This window comes from Schistosoma mansoni, chromosome 6, assembly GCF_000237925.1.
Source record: "Schistosoma mansoni strain Puerto Rico chromosome 6, complete genome".
Classification (NCBI taxonomy): Eukaryota; Metazoa; Platyhelminthes; class Trematoda; order Strigeidida; family Schistosomatidae; genus Schistosoma; species Schistosoma mansoni.
In genome coordinates, this window is record NC_031500.1 from 603018 (window position 1) to 620801 (window position 17784).

The following is a 17784-nucleotide window of genomic DNA, read 5'->3' on the forward strand; positions in this document are numbered from 1 at the left end:
AAAACTGACATTGGATACACGGAAGCTCAACTCGTCTACGGAACAACACTTGGACTTGCAGAAGAATTTGTGGACCTTTCATCTCCTTCAATAAATCAACATACCTTAAGTCCTACACGAGCAGGCTTACAAACGCCATGCGTTCAGTCTATCATGTTCCAACGCGACTACAATCAACTGATGTTTACGTTTGACTTACCCTACTTTATAGCACAAACGTGTTTGTACGTCGCGAATAATTACGACTGCCTTTTGAAATGGCATACGAATGATCCTACAAAGTCCTTCGGCATGGACCTAAGTACTATATTGTCGATAAGAAAGGAACTAAAAACTGCGCATTTAAAAGGAGACCATAATCATGTAGATTTTTTTTCGGTACGATCGAACAACACAAGCTCCACTATTACGATACCACACCTAATAACCATCGATCATGAACAAACTTTGGTGGGATCTGACAAAACACCTGAAACGACGCGTTCTGTAAGGAGAGTAAGGTTTCCAGAACATTTGAAGGATTACTGAATGTATGACACTACGTAACATTTAGTTTCATCTTGTTATATCTTCTGCATCCCTGTGTCAAAAACATCGAAATCAAACATTTTTATCATGTGCTTATATGCGTCTGTATATACACATACATTCTTTTTCCGGAAAAACCAGAAACATAGTGCGAAAATTGCTTTTACGCTATTACATGTCTACAAAAGGCTTGTAAACAAGTTTACGCCTCTTTTTCGCCCGTGTTTTGTCCTTACACTTATTTGTGTGCATCTTTACATGCACTTACTATTCCTTTTCTTCAGAACATGCCACAAGTATTTGGAGTTCGACAACTCTTTAACCAATAACACCAACTATGAATCGTACCCACCTAGTGAAATCAAGAGCTAGAATCGAGGAGGTTCGAAGATATATTTGATAGGCTATCAATATATCGAGAATCGACTGATCTGGACTGGCTAGTGATTGTAGGGGATGTTGAGCATGGCGTTCCTACTCGTGATCTGGTGTGTATGCATGACCGAGCGCCATCAGCTAGATGAGTCCATCAAAATTAATGTGGTCAGCATCCAATGTCGAAAACTTACAGAGCTACTGATTTTGTAAATTTGTTTATCGCTACAGGCTCTACTCAGCTCACCTGGCAATACTGACCTTACAACCTTTAAGGCCTAGGTGGATTAGTGGTAAGAAGATTATGACATAACATAAAGATCAAGATCCTCACAACTCATATACACAGCTTATGTGATTCGCCAATACACGTGAACTAAAAATGGGCCCCCTGAGTATGGAACACGAATGACCTAGTACAATAGGTTCATGATTCGAATCCACAGGTCATAAGATTCTATAGTGAAAACCATAACAACACGTTCTACTGAATCAGTTGAAAGCATTCTAGATGTTTACCTAAGTTACTAAAGTAGTGAGGGAGATTCCCGTACTCCTCAACCTCTCCGACCGTCATTAACATATGTTCTTACTATTTAAATAGTAGGAACCTAATTAGGTTCCAAGGAAGCGCAACAATAACTATGCCTCTTCATGATTGAGAATGGCCCCTTATTGCCTATATACAAAACCAAAGGAATAAGCGGCTGATAATATTTCTATTCAGAAAAGAATGAGGTTTGTAGCCGTACTTCAGATTTGCGCCCAATTCAGTATTATGCGTCACCATAACTTCTGTTAAAGGTTCCTTGGATTTGGGTAAATTCTTAGTCACCTTCTTATTAATCTGCTGATAAACTTGCGCATTGCAGTATCCAAGTACGAAGCAACTTTTTTATGACTCTAATTCACCTCATAAAGAGCCATCAATCTTAGAATTTCGGGGAAAACCGTTAATTTTTGGTGAAATTCAGATAAGCCCCATTAGTAATCCTATCGACAAAGCGAATAAACCCCGAAATTTCCATTGGTCCGATGTTTTGCCGTAGAATGGCTGTATATTTTTAGAAAAACCCCAAAATCTCAACGTTCTGGGGTTATATTCTCCATGATATCATGCAAACTTCATTGTGAAATCTCCGGTTTTTTCACTGTACACGAACACCTTTTGCCCCTGATCGCGGTTAAAGTTCCATCATTTCACACACTAACGGAATACAGTGACAGATATACGTCGTTAGTGTATATTAATTACTTACTTACTTACTTACGCCTGTTACTCCCAATGGAGCATAGGCCGCCGACCAGCTTTCTCCAACCCACTCTGTCCTGGGCCTTCTTTTCTAGTTCTTTCCAGTTCTTGTTCATTCTTCTCATGTCTGTCTCTATTTCTCGGCGTAATGTGTTCTTTGGTCTTCCTCTTCTCCTTCGACCTTCAGGATTCCATGTGAGGGCTTGTCTTGTGACACAATTGGGTGATTTCCTCAAAGTGTGCCCAATCCACTTCCAGCGCTTCTTCCTGATTTCTTCCTCCGCTGGAATCTGATTTGTTGTCTCCCACAGTAACTTGTTGCTGATAGTGTCTGGCCATCGGATCCGAAGTATCTTGCGTAGACAGCTGTTAATAAACACTTGTATCTTCTGGATAATGGCTTTCGTAGTTCTCCACGTCTCTGCCCCATACAGTAGAACTGTCTTGACATTTGTATTGAAAATTCTAACCTTGGTGTTGGTTGACAATTGTTTTGAGCTCCAGATGTTTTTCAGCTGTAGGTATGCTGCTCTTGCTTTGCCGATCCGCGCCCTCACATCTGCATCTGATCCACCGTGTTCATCAATGATGCTGCCCAGATATGTAAAGATTTCCACATCCTCCAAAGTTTCTCCATCAAGTGTAATTGGATTGGTGCATATTGTATTGTATCGGAGAGTCTTGCTTTTCCCTTTGTTTATATTGAGACCTACTGCTGCTGAGGCTGCTGCTACACTGGTCGTTTTCTCCTGCATTTGTTGTTGCGTTTGTGATAGAAGAGCCAGATCATCCGCGAAGTCTAAATCGTCAAGCTGCATCCTGCCTGTCCACTGTATCCCGTGCATTCCTCCAGATGTTGACGTCTTCATAATCCAGTCGATCACCAGGAGAAAGAGAAAGGGTGAGAGTAGGCAACCTTGCCTAACACCGGTCTTTACCTCGAACGAGTCGGTGAGTTGTCCTCCGTGGACGATTTGGCAGTTTAGTCCATCATAGGAGTTCCGTATGATGTTGACTATCTTCTCAGGCACGCCGTAGTGTCGAAGAAGCTTCCATAGTGTCGTCCTGTCCACGCTATCAAATGCATTCTCGTAGTCGATGAAGTTGATGTACAGTGATGAATTCCATTCGATTGATTGTTCCACAATGATACGTAGAGTTGCGATTTGATCTGTGCACGATCTATCCTTACGAAATCCAGCTTGTTGATCTCGAAGTTGAGCGTCCACGGAATCCTTCATCCTGTTTAACAATACTCTGTTGAAGACTTTTCCTGGTATTGAGAGGAGAGTGATGCCCCTGTAGTTGTCGCACTTGCTGAGATCGCCTTTCTTTGGTATCTTGATGAGAAGTCCTTCTTTCCAGTCTGTTGGTACATGTTCTTCGTCCCAAATCTTACTGAAGAGGATGTGGAGTATCTTGGCAGTTGCTGTTACATTTGCTTTCAGTGCCTCAGCCGGGATGTTGTCTGGTCCCGCTGCTTTGCCACTCTTGATTTGTCTAATGGCCATGCTGATCTCTTCAATTGTTGGTGGGCCAATATCGATTGGGAGGTCTGTGAGTGCTGCTTCGATGTTGGGTGGGTTCAGTGGAGCTGGTCGATTCAAGAGTTCCTTGAAGTGTTCTACCCACCTGTTTCGTTGTTCTTCAATATCGTTGATTACTTTGCCTTCCTTGTTTTTCACTGGTCTTTCTGGTTGACGGTAATTTCCAGCAAGTTTCTTTGTTGTATCATACAGTTGTCTCATGTTTCCCTCTCTTGCAGCCTTTTCCGTTGTCATCGCTAAATCTTCCACATATTTACGTTTGTCGGTCCTGATGCTCCTCTTCACTTGCTTGTTTGCCTCTGTGTATTCGGCTTGTGCCTTGGCTTTTTCTGCTCTTGTTCGGCTGATATTGATTGCTACCTTCTTGTTCCTCCTTGCTTCAATTTTATCCAGTGTACCAACAGTGATCCATTCCTTGTGATGGTGCTTCTTTTGGCCCAGAACCTCCTGACATGTTGAAACGATTGCCTCCTTGATACCTTTCCAGCTGCTCTCTATGGTGGTTCCCTCTCCATTGAGTAGGTCATGAAAGGCCTCGAACCTGTTGCTGAGGGCTATGTTGAATTCGTTGAGTTTGTCAGCATCTCGAAGAAAGGCCGTGTTAAACTTTTGTGATGTTGTCCGCGCCATTGTCCAGTGCTTCTTGAGTTTTAGTTTCATCTTGGCGACCAGCAAATGGTGACCGGATGCTATATCAGCTCCTCTTCTGGTTCTCACATCCTCCATCGTCCTCCTGAACTTTTTGTTGATGCAGACATGATCGATTTGATTTTGTGTAGTGTGATCCGGTGAAATCCAAGTGGCTTTGTGTATGTTTTTGTGTGGTAATATGGTGCCACCTATGACCAGTTTATTGAAGGCACATAGGTTTGCAAATCTCTCACCGTTTTCGTTCCTTCCTCCCAGTCCATGTTGTCCCATGACGTCTTCGTATCCAGTGTTGTCCTTTCCAACCTTGGCATTGAAATCTCCCATTAGAATGGTCAGGTCCTTGGTTGGGCACTTCTCGAAGATTGACTGCAGCCTATCGTAGAATTGGTTTTTAGCGTCTTCATCGTAGTCGTTGGTCGGCGCATAGCATTGGACGATGTTCATTGTAATGCCCTCTCTCTTTGTTTTGAAGGAGGCTTTGGTGATCCTCGAGTGTATATTAATCCCTATGCAATATTATGTGCTTACTGTCCTCATCTTATACAACACTTCTAAATTTGTATAATGCCATGAACTTAAATCTCGGCATCAATCAAAAGCTTACATAGTCCACGATAAGGAGAGAAGACAGATATTTATCCCTAGTGCTTAACTTTTGAACAACCAACTGTTTGTCTACAGGGAGGTTATAACGTCTAAAGAAATCGCAAATCATATCGATGTAGATGACGAGTGTTCATTAAGAAAATGAGCTGTACTGAGTTGTTGTGACAAGTTACAATTACATAAAATATTAATGGAAACCACGAAAATAAGTTAAAAACCTCATTTGAAGGGAAATTTTGGGGTATTTAGTCTCATTATCCCCAAAGTTAACAAAATCATCCTCGAGGTCCAGGGATTGGGGAATACACTTGTTCCTAACGTGGTAAGCAGGCTACATTTGTTACATTTGCATCATGAAAATAAGTTAAAAACCCAAGTTAAAGGGAAATGTCGGGGTATTTAGTCGCAATTTTACGAAGCCATTGACTTCGGAAACATATTTAGCGCTACATATCTTTTTCAGAGCGTCTGGATAAGACGAAAAGCTGAGGAAAATTACATTCAGTAGACATCTTCATCGTGCTCCTTATATCGCTATATTGTACCGAACGGCTCCTCGTATAATTGAAAGACCACTAGATGGTACTGAAGTTAATAAACTATCAGAAGAGTGTTTAAGAACGACGAACTCGTTGGGTATAATCTCCTGACTGATCATGTCCTTGGGTCGTCACTACTCCACTATGGGGAGGGGCATGAACTGTAGTGGTAAATAAATTCATATAATAAATAGTTTCGTGAGTCTCCAACATTTGGTGCTGCCCAGTTTAGAATAAACGTTCCTTAAACATCGATAGTCTTCTAAATATATCTTCGAATTAATCCATTCCTGAATTCTGATTTAACTGGGTCGGCACACTTTAATTATAAATGTGTTGCAAGTAAAGGCGTTGTAAAACTCCAAATACCTGTGGTATCCTTAAGATTGTTTCATTCACCTTACACTGCCGATACGTTTTCACATTTGGTGTTAATTTATGATCGAGATTTATAACTGGCGTTTGGCAACACAATGCTTTAGTGAAAGAATCAATTCGTTCATACTTGGATATAATGAGAGTATTGATTAAACTAATTTTATTGTTTAGTGAACAGTTGTCATGACAATAAAGATCGAGCGATTTTTAAACAACTTTTTTTTTCATAATTGTATCCTCGTTTTGGAGGATTTTTATGCTTTACTGTACTTAGTTAGTCAGGGAAACATAGCAACCTTGGATTTCACGACTGTATCCTCAAAACCCATATGGTATTATGTAATACTTTAATCCTTTAGGTTAAATATGTCAGATCATTTTGCTTACATATTTTAATACATGTTTATTATATATATGCATCCTAATATATTAGATTCCCAAAAATTATGATAAATGCAAATTAGGAATTCTTTATTTTCAGTCACTTTTTTACTTATATGTACTTCTGAATATTTGGATACAGTGTTTCGAAACCGTTCAGATCTGAAATGTCCATCGTCACTTCGAAAATATTTCTAGCGTAACATTCGTCATGAAGGCTGATATTTATAACTGTACTTGTACTGGCACAATCCTCGCCAAAATGAATTGTTTTGTGGTAAAACTGAATTTAGTTCATCTCATCCAGGTTTGACGTGCGCCACTAGCTGAATGCACACTATCAATCATGACCCCTGCATAGCCCATGTATGTTTCTTTTCTACATCTGAGTATTCAGATTAGGTGTCCCAGGTCTTTTAATTTCCGCTTCCATCCCAATATATTATATCTCCTAAACACTATTTTCTTTATTTGTTTCAGTTTCAGTTTAGAACTTGATACATCTATACTTTAGTCCATGTTGCCATACCACACTAGCGCAGTGAGATAAAATTATTTTAAAACAAATCCCAGAGTAGTATGAGTAGTAATATTATCAATAGTAGTAGGGAAGGTAGAAGGCCTATAAGAAGATTTTACGACTCAGATTCAAGAGAAAGCCAAGGAGTGAATGTACGAGTGTCATTGCAAAAGATTTTGAGATATTTTACTGAAAGTCTCTAGTCACTGATCATACAGAGAAAAACATAAAACTTAAGACAGAGCTCTAGTTTTACACATCAGTTTATTTTACTTTCACGCATTTTAGTCTGTAGCTTAAGCCTAAAACTTTCAGTCTTTTCTCAAAACATATGTTGCTGTCATCTTTAGCATATTTCCATAGTAAATACTCTTATTGTGTAGATAAATCTTAATAGTGATTAGTTGACGTGTCAGACATATGGATAACTGAACATGTTTGATTTGTATTATATATATTTTTTCCACATCGTTTATTTGTCATAGTATACATTGAGGATACAATGGATATTCTAGTTTTACAACTAGCAACCAGTAGTATCTTCTATAATCGATCGTTCCCAGTCGAATAGAAACCAGAAGTCAGACGAGGAGAGACAGGAAAGATATATTTGATTCGTTACCAATATATCGAGAGACTTCGTTCTTAACTGGATATTGTAACGTAGGAGCTATGTCCCACGCCGTGTTACAACGTGATCTGGTACGGATGCATGACCGAAAGCCTTCAGCTAAACAAGTCCACTTAAACAACGTGGTCAGCATCCAATGTCGAACACTTAGAAAGCTATTGATTTTGGGGAATTATTTACAGCTACAGATCACTCCCCCCCCCTAGTGAGGTAGTGATGCCCCTAAGACGTGACCAGCCAGAAGTTTAAACCCAACGAGTTTGTCGTTGGTAAACACTCTTCTGATAGCTTGCTTCGTTTAGCAGCGTCTGGTCGTCTTTTCTTAAACTATGGGACCAAAATGTACAACATAGCAATAAAGAAATATAGTATAATGAAAATTTCGGTTCCTTGCGAAGCTTCGTAGTTCTTTTCCAGCCGTCCTGGAGAAGAGGAAAAATAAGACGTGTGAGTGCATGTCGAAAATACACTCGTACTTGCGTAAGGACACAAGATGAGCGGGAAAAAAAACTAATGCACTTGCGACAGCGTAAAAGCGATAGGAAAAAAAATGGTTTTTTTTGGGTTTTTTATATATAAGAAAAAAATATATATATACGCTCAAAAAAATAAAAATGTTTTTTTTTTGTTTTGTTTTTTATATAAATAAAAAAATGAGCATATTAAAAAAAATTTTTTATAATAAACTATGAAAGGGTAATTCAAGATAAAGCTTATGTCCTACGTGCAATATTCGTTAAGATGTTCTGGAAATCTTACTCGTCTTCCAGAACGCGTTGTTTTAGGTTTATCTATCGACGTTGACGAAGTATCAAGTTGTGTGTCGGCTGTCGTGTAGGGTACTGCGAGTGTAGGAGCCGTGTCGTACGATTGTACCGAAGGAAATTCGACGTAGCTAGGGTTTCCTTCTAGGTACGCTGCTTTGAGTCGATCGATACTGATGCTATCTTTCGTACCGTTCTTATCGACTACATAGTACTTAGGTTCGCGTTGAAGAACTTTGAAGGGTCCTTCGTAAGCTGATTCGAGAGGTCGTCGATGTGAGTCTCGACGAACGAAGACGTGTGTACTATGTCGTAAGTCAGGTTGAACGAAAACATCAGTTGATTGAGGTCGAGTGTGAGCAGGTTTAACTGAACGCATAGCGTTTGTAAGCCTACTCGTGTAAGAGTTTAGATCCATGTTCAATGAAGAAGCTGAAGGATCTACGAATTCTCCCGGAAGTCGGAGTGTCGTTCCGTAAACGAGTTGAGATGCCGTGTATCCAATGTCAGCTTTCACTGCATTGCGGATACCTAGTAAGACGAGTGGAAGGGCGTCTGTCCACCGTGAAACGTTTGAAGCTGATAATGAAGCTTTTAGTTGTCAATGTAAACGTTCTACCAACCCGTTTGCTTGTGGGTGGTAGGCGGTCGTTCGGAAGCGCGTGATTCCCAAAAGTGAGGTCAGACAACGGAAAAGTCCAGATTCGAACTGGCGTCCGCGGTCTGTAGTGATGGTTGAAGGACAGCCGAAATTTGCTACCCATCGTTCGACGAAAGCGCGAGCCACTGTTTCAGCAGTAATGTCCTTAATCGGTACTGCTTCTGGCCATCGAGTAAAACGGTCTACGCATGTTAGGAGATATGAGTATCCGTTTGAGTCAGGTAAGGGTCCTACCAAATCTAGATGGACGTGGTCGAAACGAGCGTCAGGGATTTTGAAAGAGCCTAAGGGACATTTGTTGTGTCTTATGACCTTAGATTTGTGGCAGCTTACACAGGAGCGTGCCCACTTCCTCACGCCTTTATTCATACCAGGCCAACAAAAGCGTTCGGCTATAAGTTTGACTGTTGCACGAGCACCTGGATGAAAAAGATTGTGCAATGTATTGAAGACGCTGCGTCGATAATGTTTTGGTACTATTGGACGATCTCTACCTGTAGATGTGTCACAGAGTAAGGTCTCCTTACCTGTTCCCATCTGCTTAATACTTAGTTTAAGAGTTGTAGAGGATAACTCATGCTGAAGATCAATGTCTTCTTTTTGAAGCTGAGCGAGTTTAAGAAGGTCGATTCCTTGGAAACTGTTCAAGGAACTTATTCGAGACAAGGCGTCTGCGACTACATTGTTAGCTCCAGAACTGTGTTGTGTGTCTGAAGTAAACTGCGAAATGTAGTCGAGTTGTCGAGACTCTCGCGGTGAGTACTTGTCTGAAGATGAACTTAAAGAGAAGGTAAGAGGTTTGTGATCGGTAAAAAGCGTGAATTCTCTCCCTTCGATGGAATGTTGGAAATGCCGTACAGCACAATACATAGCTAGGAGTTCCCTACCGAAAGTGCTGTACCTAGATTCCGCGTCTAGCAACCGTCTCGAGAAAAATCCTAAAGGTTGCCAAGAGTTGTTAACCCATTGTTGTAAGACTCCTCCGATTGCTGAGTCGGATGCGTCTACGGCGATACTAATGGGCTCTTGAGTGTCCTGATGAGCAAGCAGGGTTGCCTTAGCGATGTGTTCGTTAACTGTGGAGAATGCTTTACGGGCTGTGTCCTCTAAACTAATTGATTTCGCATTTCCACGAAGCTGACCGGTTAACGGTTTCATAAGAGATGCGCATTTGGGTATGAACCGTCTATAGAAACTTACAAGTCCGTTGAAAGTTCTCAACTGCTTAATCGTCATCGGTTCCGGGTAATCCAGAACGGCCGCCACTTCGCTTCCAAGGGGTCGGATGCCTTGAGCATCAATGGTGTGTCCCAAGAAGTCTAAAGAGTTTGTTCCGACTTGGCATTTCTGAATGTTGACAGTAATGCCATGTCTTTGGAGTCGATCGAAAACAATGTCCAGATGCTGAAGATGTGATTCTCTGTCCGGACTTGCTATGAGGCAGTCATCAACATACGCATGTACGAAGTTGAGACCTCGGAAGACGTCGTCTATAAACCTTTGGAAGGTTTGAGCCGCATTTCTTAAACCAAAAGGCATTCGCAAGAATCCGTAAAGACCGAAAGGAGTGATGATGGCGGTTTTAGGAATGTCGTCGGTTGCCATCGGTATTTGGTTATAAGCCTTAACTAAGTCGATTTTCGAAAAGAGAGTTGTACCTTTCAATGTAGCTGTCAAATCGTGAATATGAGGCAGCAGGTAACGATCGGGAATGGTTTTTGCATTCAGACGCCGATAATCACCAGTTGGCCGCCAATCATTGCTGTCCTTTTTAGGGACCATGTGCAATGGGGATGACCATGGACTATTCGATGGTCGAATTATCCCTAAGTCTATCATATGGTCGAATCCGTTTTTGGCTAACCTAAGCTTCTCGGGAGCGAGTCGACGGGCTTTCGAGAATACAGGTGGTCCTGTAGTCGAGATGCGATGTGTAACATTGCTGGTTACACAAGGCAATTTCGATTGCGATTGGTATATCCCGGGGTATTTGTCGAGTACTGATTAGTACAAGGGGTCTATGGTGTGCATAATCGTGACTGGGGATAACCTGCAACCAGAACAAGGAGTTACGCAAACAGATAACTTAGTGTTTCCGTCTATTAACCTTCATGAGCGTGTGTCGATGAGTAGATTGTGGTATTGTAACAGATCTATACCAATGATTGGCATAGAGACATCTGCAACCACGAAAATCCAGTGTATGGGTTTGCGTAAACCCACGTTAAGGTAGACGTACCTTTTACCGTAAGTAGCGATCGGCTTTCCGTTTGCCGCCTGTAAACTTAAAACAGACTCGCGAAGTCTGTCGTCGGGATTTGCTGGAAGGACGCTAACTTCTGCGCCAGTGTCGACGAGGTAGCGAACTTTCGTAGTCACATCCGTGACATATAAGAGGCGGCTGTGTTCGCCGGCTACGGTTGCCGTTAACGCGTGTCGGCTGGGAAGTTTCCCGAAATCTTATTCGTGTCAGTCGCCTTAGACTTCGGGTAATTACAGGGCTTCCTGCATTTTCTAGAGGATTTACCGTACTGGTTGTGATACCAGCACCAGTCGGGGTTGTCTGTCTCTCGACCACGAAAGACAGATCTCTTACGTGAAACGCTCCCACGTGAGGATTTTGACCGACTACGGTCATTACGAAACCTAAGATAGCGTGTCAGTGTATGACATAGTTCGGTAATGTCATTCGGGGTCGTTTGAGGTTTTTCTATGACGGAAAAGACCTCGGCCTTAGAAGATTTAGTGATTTCTAAGATTCGGTCGGTAGATGCAGCCAGCTCATCTTTGGCGTTGTTTTGAAATGAGACGAGCACTGCCTGCACCTGATGAGGAAGTTTAGACAAGAAAAGTTGTCTGAATAGGCCATCATCGAAAGTTCGTTGGCCGATAACCTCTCTCATTCTTAGCAACATGTCTGTCGCAGAACCATGTTGCAAGTCGATGTTATGGAGGAGTTGGTCTAACCGTTGTCGGTCGGTTAGGTCTCCACGTTTGAGAATCGAACATTTGAGAGTTTCGTAAGGTTCGGGAACATCACTAGTAAACATACTAGGTGTTACGTACCTGTTAAACTGGCGCGGTAACGCCTTAACTACCGCGAGGAAACGTGTGCGCGAGTCCGTGATTCCGTGCATGTAAAAATCAGCTTCTGCGTAGCAGAACCAGGACTCGATATTGTCGGGCCAAAATGGCGTTAACTGAATCGAAATAGGGGGAATAGACTTTAACTTAAAAACCTTGGGTGAGTGTTCCGTCATAGTAATATAGATGACGAAAAATGTCTAATTAAAATATATCCGGAAAAAAAATTCGCGAAAAAAAACAGTATATCACAATATATAAAATTCAAATAAAGAATAACAATGAATAATAATATTCCAAAATGGAACAAACTCACAGTATATTGGCTTGGTGTACCAGATCACGTCGGGCTCACCAATGAGGATACAACGGATATTCTAGTTTTACAACTAGCAACCAGTAGTATCTTCTATAATCGATCGTTCCCAGTCGAATAGAAACCAGAAGTCAGACGAGGAGAGACAGGAAAGATATATTTGATTCGTTACCAATATATCGAGAGACTTCGTTCTTAACTGGATATTGTAACGTAGGAGCTATGTCCCACGCCGTGTTACAACGTGATCTGGTACGGATGCATGACCGAAAGCCTTCAGCTAAACAAGTCCACTTAAACAACGTGGTCAGCATCCAATGTCGAACACTTAGAAAGCTATTGATTTTGGGGAATTATTTACAGCTACAACATGTTAGCCAGTCGAGTAATGTGTTCTTCATCTAAATTCAGTTGAAGTATAGTGGATTAGTCACTGACCGGGTGTTTAGTCGAATGTATGTCAAGCGTGTACGTGATAGTATCGTTGGATTATTCTTTCCAGGAAATCAGACTTCTCATTGTGGTTATTAAGAACCTATTATTCCGTTTTTTTGTCACCTCATTGTTTTCTAATCCTGTATTGTTACCATTTTTGTTTTAGAATTGCTCACCAGCCGTTTCTTCTGTAATTTAGCCAAATTTCATAACCAGGATCAAGAGCATCAATCTTGCTTTCTCTTCTGTTACAAAAATGGTTCAAGTATTTTGCTGAAAAAAATTCATATCCATTTTATAGGTATCACAAATTGAAGCTTATCGCTCATTGAAGGATAAAGCTGAAAGTTTTAACTTACTTTGTATCGTGGAGTCTATAATTGGTGGTCTTATTCTAGAACAACCTAAAAATCCTATTGAATATATTAAAAATCGTCTAATTGACACAAAACATATTCAAGAGAATGGTAAAATACACAATGAATTATATACTTGGCTACATCATCCATTATTAGATTCATCTAAATCTCTTACAAATGATGAACATCATCAATTCCTTAAAAGTTGTTTCTATCATCGTATTAAATGTTTACAAGGGGATAAATTACCTCTTGAACATACATCTGAAAATGAATCTAACAATACTGAAATTACAAATCCATTATTCTCATTAACAGAGCTTTATTTAAATCCATAAGGTGATTTCATTCATTATATTACTATACTGCAAGATTACTACTAGAACCCTTTTTAAGTTTCTTTTATGTCTTATGATAAATGTTGTTAGTAAATCATTAGTTGTATAGCACTGTTATAATTGTTTTTGATAATAAACGACCCAGCTACTCCTATTGCTTAGTATTCTTATACAATGACACTCGACAAGACCCCCAAAAAATCAGAATACGTTGAACAGGAACGAAGTTGTTTTCAGAATAACAAGGGTAGGTGAACAACAATCACTGGTTTGAATAACGTTCATATATATTCAAAGTATATGCATAAGAAGCTTTTAGATGCTTCTCTAATATTTTCATAGTTGAAATCTTGAGTCAATTAAAGCTAGACCACTATGGAAAACCTGGAAGCAATGGACGGCCATTTCGTCCTATTTTGGGACTCCTCAGAAGTGCTCATCCACGACCTCGCCTCGTGAGATTCAAACCCAGGACCTACCAGTCTCGCGTCAGAGAACTTAACCGATAGGCCACTGAGCTGGCCGGCATCCAACGGTGTTAATGTCTAACTTTAACTGATCCATGATTTTGAGCAACCGTTCACCAATTGTCTTCAGTGAGTTGATATCTCTACAACAGACTTGGTTGAACTCCACTGGTCACTGCTTCCCACTAGAACTCAAGGAAATATCTCTAATAATCTGCCAGAGCTGTTTGGTTTAGAATTAGTCAATCAGCGTGCGTCGTCACGATCATGAGCATAACGTGCCTTAATCCGGTTTATTTCCCGCTAACAAGCACCATGTAATTTAGTATTTAGTTTCTTAAATATACACTTCATGTTTGTAATACTTTCATGATCTTTTGGTGTCTTCATGTCTTCACTGAAATACATAATGTTGAATACGAGAATCATCATTTATTGGGACAATATAAACATCTAATCACTAGTTTATTTCGTAGTAACCAGAGAGTAGAAGTTTCCATGACTACATTTTACTAAGATCTCTGTCGGTTTAACGATGATAGAATAAAATCTGAAACGGATTGAAAATGAAAAAATGTCATGTTAAACAATCAAATTTATTAATAAGGCGTTTGATTACAGAGCTTGAAAAACCTGAATAAATGTAGTGTCAAGGAGAAAAATACAAATATTGTGAAGGATATTTGTTTTAGCAGAACAGACATTGTGAATTGTAGGCCAATGTACCCAAACATAATATGTTTTTCAAACTCCCATTGAAGATGATCACAATTGATTGATCAATGGGTGGTGATCAATGTCATGCGTTTCAAGTCCGTCTTAGTGCTGATCGAATGCTATCGATCAAGTTGCAATGTGGCCACTAGTCTAGGTGACTCGAAATTGCGTGCACTATGTTGAAATGAGATGATGGCTGGAAGTGGTCAACAGGAAACCCTGTACCCGAGTTTCGTGCTACTTGGCACTCGTCAGCAAGGTGTACCTGTCAGCTTGAGGGAACTGGTGCTCCATGATGGGTTCGATCCCGTGTCACCCAGCTTCACGGTCAGAGACGTTACCACTGAGCTATTCGGTCCGCAACCGACCTCTTGTATGACTGAGATGTAATCACAATTAATTGATCACTGAGTGGTGATCAACGTCATGCGTGTAATGAATGAACGTCAACTAAAAGACAGAATCGCATTGATCCAACTGCTAGCTTATTAATCACATATGTAACGAAATGAGTACCCAGAGATTTAACCTGGACAAGAGATTTCCTTTAGTTACTTCTAGTTATATCTACCGATTCACTTTTACTTACAACAGAATGAACGTTGGGAGAGTGGAAAGAGTGATATCCAGATAAATCTTGGAATACATGATGAAAAATTTTATCTTGAACAGCTTTAAGCTACATGACAACACTAATAGGGAGACATTTATTGAACACTGATCACTGAGTTATTTGTGATACTTCCTTCCGAGTGATAAATAAACAAACTCATATCAGAATTCTATGTTACTCAGAAGCACTCTCTATGTGTCGTTTCAAACTCAAATTATGTGTATGCTACTTATATCAACAGACATAAATATACTAGCGTTTGTAACATTATACTACCATATTACGGTAATATGACCGATGATTAAGATTATATGACTGTTAGATTAGATACTTGATTGGTGCATTAAACACAGACTAGGATCATATTATAACAGATACATGATCCACGATCAAAAATAGCTAACTAGATGGTAAGGTTTAGGTAACACTTTATTCAAACAATGTATACTAAACGAATACATAGTTGAAATCAATCAGAGAAAAGAAATCACATAGGAGACAACCAATAAGTTAAGTATTTATTAGTCCACTTTCAGTGGCAAATCACAATTTGCTTTTACTAGCCAAATATCAGAAAGTTCTTCATGTTTAAGGGGGTTGTGAAAACTTTTGAATCTTATAGTTCACATCATAGATTGAAACTGTAATGTGTGAGCAATGAAAAATGAGAAAAAAGACAAACCAAAAATGCGCTGAATGCTTTTTCATATTCAATGATTTTATATGCATTTGCAGTATATTATTTTTACATGATTTTTAAGGACTACTTTTAATTTGTAAGTAGCATAAATATATATTTCAAAATAAACGTAAATGGATAGCGCGATGGCGTTTAAAGCGAACAGCACTAGGTTCGAATCTCAGAGTGAACATCAACTCGGAGATACAGGCAAATCCAGCTGACGAGTCTCAAATAAGACGAAACGCGCGTCGTAGATTCCACTTCTAGCCACTGTCCATCTTTGTTTATATTTCAGAATGTTTTCAAATCATTTCTTACCAGTCATTAGTTTATTTGAACTTGAAACTAGTTTCAATTTGATCAAATTCCCAATAACTGATAAGAATATCATCAACATTCAATAAGTTTGTTAAGCAGACCACCTTGATCAGTTTTTTGACGCATGAATACTATGTTTTCTTCCTCTATGTCCGGCTGAGCTACACTGATACGTTCATAGTAGATTGTTCCGTATAACTTTAGTTAGAGAAATCTGTTTAACTGTGGTAAATAATAATCCGTATGGGTTTATTGTCTTCTTTGACTTAAATAATCAATCATAATTAATGACCCGATGGCTTGTTTTTATAGCTAACATTTGAATGGTCCTTTAGAAGATTGATGTTTTTCATTTTGACTCAACATGACTTATGATGGAGTAATCAGTCAGTCAGTCAGCTACAAAGTAGGACCAGGAACATATATGCATCAGTCCAAGTTGCCATACCTCATTAGCACAACAAGATGAACACCGAATTCATAGTAGTTAATTTAGTGGTGGTAATATATAAAAGAAAGGCTGTATATAAGCATATAGCCAAGAAGAAAGACAGATATGAAGCAATTTTAATCTAACGGTTTAAGGGAAGATAAAGAGTGTATGCACCTGCGCCATTGTGATCGATTCTGAGACATGTCACAGCACATAGTCTCCAATCATTGATTATAATAGTCACACGGACCCTAACCAATTAGTCTCCATCTACCAACATGGCTCAGATTAGAAGTTAGTGACTTCAAACACTGATGCAACGTTTTGGTTTGGCCACCCCTAACTCTCTTCCAACCATCCTCAATACTAGTCAGCATTGCGCGTTGTGGTAATCAGTGTTCATACAAACGTAACACGTGGCCTAACCATCTCAGTCGATGAAGATTCATCACCTCGTCAACTGATTTACCATCATTCCTTAATACCCTGTGTCTAACCTTACTATTACTAACCCGGTGATTCCAGCAGATACGAGCAATATTTCTAAGTTATCTTTGGTCAAATCCTAGTAACTTACGAGTATCTTCTACTCTTAATGGCCATATTTTACAGCCGTAAAGTTACTTGCAGTTATAAAATGATTTATACAACGTCAACATTCTGATGGATTATTGGTCAAAATGACTAACCAGCGAAATAAAGTTCTTCGTTGAAACAAAAAGTAAAACACCTTAGTAATTTTATAGTTGAATTCATGAGTCAATTGAAGCTAGAACACCATGGAAAACTTGGAAGCACTGGACGGCTGTTTCATTCTATTGTGGGACTATCCGGCAGTGCACATCTACGATCCCGCGTCGCGAGATTCAAACCCAGGACCTATCAGTCTCACGTGTGAACGCTTAACCTCTAGATCACTGAGTTGGTTGACATCCAACGGTGTTAATGTCTAACTTCTACTAATCCACGAAATTGTAGAACCGTCCACCATAGTCTTCAGCGAGTCCCTATCTCACAACAGACGTGGCTGAACTCCACTGGTCACTGCTTCTCACTAGAGCTGGATTCGAATCTCACCACCCGAGAGCGTGTAGGAAGCCATCCACATGTCGACAAACACGCACATTAAGCAGATCAGTTCTTCAGTGGCTAGGTTCCCGTTCTAGTACCGTCGTCCTTCAGAACTGGC

General features: G+C 40.0%; 1 protein-coding gene across 1 annotated transcript; it reads left to right on the forward strand.

The window, feature by feature from the left end:
- The first annotated feature begins 12833 nt into the window (after positions 1-12833).
- On the forward strand, positions 12834-13517 carry Smp_074280 (hypothetical protein). The gene is made up of 2 exons (XM_018797869.1): positions 12834-12933; positions 12970-13517. Exons 1-2 carry the CDS (start codon positions 12925-12927, stop codon positions 13363-13365), a joined length of 405 nt encoding a protein of 134 aa, XP_018652868.1. The 5' UTR covers positions 12834-12924; the 3' UTR covers positions 13366-13517.
- Positions 13518-17784: the final 4267 nt, after the last annotated feature.